At 36.7% G+C, this 6,913-nt stretch overlaps 1 protein-coding gene across 1 annotated transcript; it reads right to left on the bottom strand.

The window, feature by feature from the left end:
* Nucleotides 1-248: 248 nt before the first annotated feature.
* KCNJ15 (potassium inwardly rectifying channel subfamily J member 15) lies at nt 249-3,108 on the bottom strand. The gene has a single exon (XM_032219961.1). It carries the CDS (start codon nt 3,035-3,037, stop codon nt 1,910-1,912), a length of 1,128 nt encoding a protein of 375 aa, XP_032075852.1. The 5' UTR covers nt 3,038-3,108; the 3' UTR covers nt 249-1,909.
* Nucleotides 3,109-6,913: the final 3,805 nt, after the last annotated feature.

The raw sequence follows: 6,913 nt of genomic DNA, 5'->3' as shown, positions 1-6,913 counted from the left end.
GTCATTTTAATGTTCAAGTTAAAATAAAACTGGTTATGAAATGAGCCCAAGGGCAGATTTGAATGTCAGAAGGAAGATAGATCTAGGAACAATGAAATTGGGACAATTTGCCAAAATGTGGTATTATCAGCAGCAGGACAATATACAACTGGGGAAATGGTTTTTTCTTATGCTAAGAAAATGCAAGCAGACAGTAACTAGAGACATGTGACACAGTTGTCTGCAAAGGCTAATTGCTGACAGTACCATTTATACATGTCCTATTAATAGCACAGCAAGCATTCACAGATGACATGTTCAAACCAATATTGCCAGTAACTATTTCAGAATCCTTTATTTAAGAGCATTACACAGTTTTCTAAGGCAAAGCTAAACAACCTTTTAAAATAGATTACTTCATAAAAGCAAAATATTGTTACCCACATTTCCCCTATATGATTGTTGTCTTCAACATCATCCTTACATGTTTCTAAATCTGTCCTTTAGAGGGAGAGGGAGGGAGGGAGGGAGGGAGGGAGGGAGGGAAAGTGAGTGAGAGAGAGAGACAGAGCAACATTGTGGGCCAACATGATCACTTGCATTGGTGAATACATTGAAGACTGTCTGGGCAGAAAGTAGTTTGCACTCGACAAAAAGGTTATGGAGCCATTTATTTTATTCTTTCTTGCTCATCTAAAATGACCCAAAAAAAGGATGTGTGCAGGCACTTTCCTTAAACCATTGTTTATATAAGAACCAGTTTGATCTAGTGGCTAAAGCACCAGGCTAGAAAGCAGGAGAGTTGAATTCAAGTTCTCCCTTAGTTATGAAAGCCAGCTGGGTGACTTTGGGACAGTCACTCTCTCTCAACCCAACCCACCTCACAAAGTTGTTGTTCTGGGGACAATAGGAGAAGTAAGGTTTACTGGATAGGGTTGCACAGTGATCTACTCATAAAAATAATAGGGGTACAAATAAAAATGTGAGAACTTCATATTAAGCTTTTGATCAGTAGTATGCTGATGAGAGAACTCAGAGCAAAGCTTGATCTTCCTCTGTTTTTCCGTTCTGATTTTTATCTTATACATTATCAATAATGTACAAATTTAAGCTGGACAAGGAGAGAAAAATGTCAGTTTAGAAAAATAGCAATTAAGATCCACACAAAATAAGTTTGACAGAATCATACAAACTGTTTTCATCATATCATGGTGTCACTGTACAAAGTACCAGTGTTCATAATACTTCCTGTCAATAAACTTTAAAAATCACTACTTATATCTGAAACAAATACCAATGTAGATTTTTATATCTGGAGAAATATGCTCAAAATATCAAACTTTTGTATCTGGAAAAATATGTTCAATATATCAAACTTCAGGTACAACCATTGAAAATCAATTGTCATATATCAAACACCAACCAACAGGAAGATGGTAAAGCTCTGGAGATCAACATGGTAACCACATTCTGTCTCTAATGGTAAGAAGAAAGGGAGGAATTAAGAAGTAGAGGCATTAACTCTACTGACTTTCTACCCTGTGTTATACTGGACAAAACAGAACAGCTTATCACCAGTGATGCAGATCAGAAAGTCATTGGCAGCACAATGTCAATATGCTAACCATTTTACTTCATTTTAGCACTGGAGAAAGATGTCAGTAGATGTCATGGATCCAGTTCCAGATAGCGCTAGTGAAATTCCCTATCTGGAACTCTGGTGTGCCGCTACTAGTCATAATAACAGTTTTGTTCATATTAAGGCAGGTTTTATACTCCCAAAGTATACCTCAATTTTCCATTGTTGTGGCATATGTTACACAAAAACTGAAAAATAATTAATAATGTATTCTGATAAAATCATAGTGTTTGAGTAAATGACTTTCATATAGAAATGTTCTCTACAGTATAATTTGTTATAAATGAGCCATCAAACATTACTTTGTTGTAATAACATGGTTCTGCGTTCTCTCTCCCTCTGATCTTCCTTTCTATATTGCTCTTCCAATTTTTGCTTTTCAGGGTCCATACTGTATAATGTACAGTCAATGCTTCTTCTGATCAGCTCAAATTGACTAAAATCTGCAACGTATTTTCCATTCTGTGAAAGGGAAATCACAGGCAAAAATTCAAAACCCCAGAAGATCTCCTCTGGAATATATGATGTTCGGCTCTGGCATACAGCACTTGTGGATTCTACTGTGGCATTCAAAAGGATAATGAGTTCAAAATCCTTTTCCTTTAGATTTTGGGGTGTCAGGTCATTTAAAGGGCTGCTCTCATCCAAAATGTGGTAAAAAGTCAGAGGTAGAATCAAGAAAGGGCTTTCTGATGATGAATCCACGTGGAATTTGACACTAGCTTGGTTTAGCAGAATCCTTTCTCCTTCTTTGGTTTCATAGGTCTGAAGAAGCTTTCCAGTTAGCTGGCACTGAATCAGGAGGCTCTTTCTCATATTTGCTACACGGATTACAAGGCAAAGCTGTCCACTGTGTTTGGTTATGACAGCACAATGGCTGAACTTAATGGTCTCAGCCCTTTTTTTAGGTCTAGCAATTTTGGCCAAGAAAGTTCCAGTAATGAAAATCTCAATCAATGTAGTGAGAACTAACTGCGCCACCAAGAGAAAAATGGCATGAGGACATTCCTCAGTGATAACCCGAAAGCCATAACCAATAGTTGTTTGGGATTCCAAAGAAAAGAGAAATGCCCCAGTTAGTGAATCTACATTCATGACACAAGGGACATGTTTCTGAGGGTACCTGCTCTCTTCCAGGTCTCCATGAAGAAATGCAATGGCATAGTAAATGACTCCAAAGAGAAACCAAGTCATGATGAAAGTAGCAGCAAATAATGTAAGTTTGTATCTCCATTTCATGTCAATAACTGTGGTCCACAAGTCCTGAAGATAAAGCAAGTAAATACCATCTACCTTGTCAATTCTGATATTACTGTGACCACTTTTAGACATCACACGAGGTTTGTTTCTCTTCATTTTAGCACTGATGCTACCATTGACTAGTGATGCTTGTGACATACTGATTTGTGTTGCTTCCATTACCTGCTCTTCAGACCTAAGGAGAAAGAGAGAGACAGGATAATAGTTACTGTCTAAAAAGCACCTCAACATATTCTGATAATAGATACAAAAACTAAACAATGGAAATTGCATATTATTCACATAGGTAAAAATGATTATATAATAAAAATATTATAAATGAAATATGTCACTGGCAACATGCAATGAAGTGAACAGAAAGTAGTGGCATTGTTTCCTACTTCTGTGTCAATATAAGTGATAAGTCTTTCCTTTAACAAATCAATTCCATTTACAAGTTTCTCATATTTATTAAGCAAGACAAGAAAGTAATTAATTAATGAACCAAACTTGAACCAAACACTCAGTAGATCTATTTCTCATTACTGTATTGATTTACTTTTCATTTCCCAACCTCATTTTCCCCGAATATGTCCTGTATTTTTCTCCCCCTGAAAATTTAAATAAGCATTTTGATCAGGATTTTCACAAATCGTACTTCACACATAGTGGAGTCAAAGGAAAAGTAAATCTAGCAGTTTTGTAAGTGCATAGAAAGAAATCTTTACACCTGAAAATTCTTCAAGGCTGTTTATATCTTGAGCCTCTCCAATTTCAAAGACTCAGCGGAAAACAGACGGTCATTCACAAATTCAGCTTTTTGAATAGCAATAGGGCCCATCCCTTAGCAAATACAGTTGACATTAAATGGAACCAAAAAAGGACACAATATCCAGAACCAGACAGTGGTTACGTAGTACAAAGCAAGAACAAGTTAAGAGGAGTTTCCAATAACAAAACTTCCTGAACTTTTTTTTTAAAAAAACACCCATCCTCTAAACTCACATCCTTTGTACTCTGGCAGTTGTTGCTGATGGTATTATTTTGTTCCATTGTTTGCTTCAGGAGAGAGCTTTTAATAAGTAGTTCATTTTTATGAAGCACAAAGAGGGTGGGGAAAACATATTTGTCCCTGGTGTAACTACTTAAAAGAACATTTCTGGAAACCAAATATAAGTTTGTAGTAGATATTTCTGCCAGCCCAGGATAACAGTGTAATTATTCATTAGTGCAACTTTCCTGTTTTGTCAGTAAAATATTTATGCTTGCACCCATAACTGAATAACTGCTGGCAGGCTGAAAATAAATTAACATTTATTTTTACTTCCTTGAACAGCTTGCATACAACTCCCGAACCTCAAAACAACCAAAGGAATTGAGGCTCTCTGTAAGCATGAATGCAAAATCTATGTGCACACCCAAACACGCACACTGTGCAAAGATATTTAGATAACAAAACAGGAAAAGGAGATTCAAAACGTTAGTGGGTTAGGGTTAGTGCTGCAGGAAAGAACAATAAGAAAGGGTGAGGGCAACTTATTAGAAATACTTTTTGGAGAAGCTAATATTGCAGAGATAAAAAGGGAAATGCATCTGAGAGAATGACGTGAAAATCATCACAAACAAAATATTTTAAAAACGAATATATGGCACAGAAAATCAACAGGATTAACTGTGTTTGCCAGATTTTGAACAGGGAAAAATGTCCTGAGAAAATTAGTCTTATTCTCCTTTAAACTCAGCTGATCATGGGTAACACTCTATTAATAAATCACTGTATGGATCAGAAATAACTGTTTGGGAATGGGTGGGGTGGAACTGTTTTTCTTACATGACTATAATTCATAAATGTCTTCATTAGTGGAAGGCCAAAACTTAGAAAGTGGTACAATATGAACCTGTAGAGAACTTAGAACATTTTGTTCTGAACATTTGTATAACTTTCTCAAAGCTACATAATACCGTCTATGCTAGGAATAACTACAGCTATGGAATTTCCCCTAGGTAAATTGATTAAGAATTCAATTAATATCTTTCAAAAGAAAGTAATAATTATAAAAACTGCATTTTTTTTGTAAAAGATGGTGTTAATTATTATGGAGAAATTGATAATCTTTCCCTTACTGGACAAAGGCTATAGATATCATTGCTTTACATGCAAAGTATGATGGGTTCCTGGCTTTTTGAAATAGGCTTGGAGCTGATTGGAGTGCCATGCCTAGAGATCTTCTGCCAATCTGTAGATAATCTAGAACTAGATGAATGAAAATAAATGTCAATATGTCCTTGGTACATGACAATTGAGGTGTTAATAGAAACACTGGCATTTCAATTTCTCTACGGCTTGTTGGCACAACAATATCATGAAAAGTTTAAAAATACACACACAAAACTTTTAAAAAGAAGCCCTCTCCTTTCAATGTTATTATTAAACATGCCTAATTTATTAAATTTTACACTGCCTTAGGAAGTAATGTCTGTCAAGAAGAAAAATGTTGCCCTTATTTCTTGAACTCTGATTCCAGATGTTGTCAGGCTGAGCTTCAAAGAAGATTTGTTGAGTCTGGGAGCCTTGAGGGCTAGAAATCAGCCCACGTTAATCTTTTGAGTATGTGACAAGTTGGCTGAAGATTTGCGAATTACCAAGACAAGACAAAGCAACTGCTTTGGATAGCACTTTCCTTGGATAGCACTTTGAGTGCTACAGCTCCAGGCTCTCTTAAAAATTCAAACACCTCCCAAGCACCACCAGCCTGTCCCTGCAAGACCTACAAAGATAACTGCCTTATTCTCTGTCAGTCTTTCTCATCCACTGGTCCAGAGGCTTTTTTTTACTCACCATATTTCAAAGCAGCCTCTTTTCTATTACCAGTGTTCTAAATCTATGCATTTCTGGATTTTGACCTATAAACATTTAAGTATTAGAATAGCATCTCACCAGTCCTTGGTGTCTTCCTCTCTCCATTTGTGTTTCTTTATTAGGTAACATTCATGTATCAGTTTAGTCACTTCCTTTCATGTCCTGGAATGGATCCCATCCGATCCTGGCCTCTTGTATTCCCCTGACTTCCTGTATTCTGTTTCTTTCATCATCTTTCTTCTCACATGATCCTGAATTCCTGTTGTTTCTAACTTAAAACCCAAAGAAATGCATATAAAGAATTTCCCCTCCTCTCTGTGCCATGTTTATCAGATTAAAGAAGAGTTGCAGGGAATGCCGTGCTGTCATGATTATTGGATGTTCACTTCCAGTGCAATGCCGGTTGCCTATACTAGCCGTACAAGAGGAAAAGACCCTGAAGCAAGCAGCAAATGTCTCCTCAGAAAACAATCTCCCCCCCTCCTTCCCTCCCAATTTTGACTGACTTAACGCCTGGAAGCATGACCGATCGCATTCTTTCCAAACCTCTGCTTTGTTTATTCCAATTTCTCTGTCGTAACACTGGGTATTCCAGCTACTTCTATAAATGTGAGTCCATTTCAGAATCTTTCAATGCCATTGACACATGATAGGTCTATGTACTCTCCAATCTAATTCTGAGGTAAGATTTTAAAAATATTAATTAAAATTCTCCTGTCATGAGTTGTGAGATGCTCCCCTTTCTGGGATTGTGACGTACAGAGAAAAGAGAGAATGGATCTGGCTGTCTGCCTCTAACCATGTCCTATGGTTCATAGTGGTGGTATAAATAATGCATATCTATGTGGGAAATGTTTCTTGAAACTCACAAAGTTGAGGAATGAGAATGTTTGGAATCAAGTTGACATAGTTCCTAGGAAGTGAGGACTGGGGCATTGGTAAAAATGAGTTTTAAGATGGGTAAATGTTATATGAGGCTACACTTCCATGTGCATTCATATATTTGCAGGAAAGGGACATGAAAATGTTATTCATTGTGGGTGTTTCTATGACACATTTACCTTCTATTGAACTAGTATGACCAATAAACCATACGTTTTAAGAATTCAATGACTTGTTAGAAGCCCCAACATTTTTCTCATTTATCCCCCCTCCCCTCCAAAAAAGAAAAACAGAAGACAAATAATCAAGATAGA

The sequence above is a fragment of the Thamnophis elegans genome, chromosome 6 (assembly GCF_009769535.1).
Source record: "Thamnophis elegans isolate rThaEle1 chromosome 6, rThaEle1.pri, whole genome shotgun sequence".
Lineage (NCBI taxonomy): Eukaryota > Metazoa > Chordata > Lepidosauria > Squamata > Colubridae > Thamnophis > Thamnophis elegans.
The sequence above is the reverse complement of the archived record's forward strand: the minus strand, read 5'-3'. Positions and strand labels throughout refer to the sequence as shown.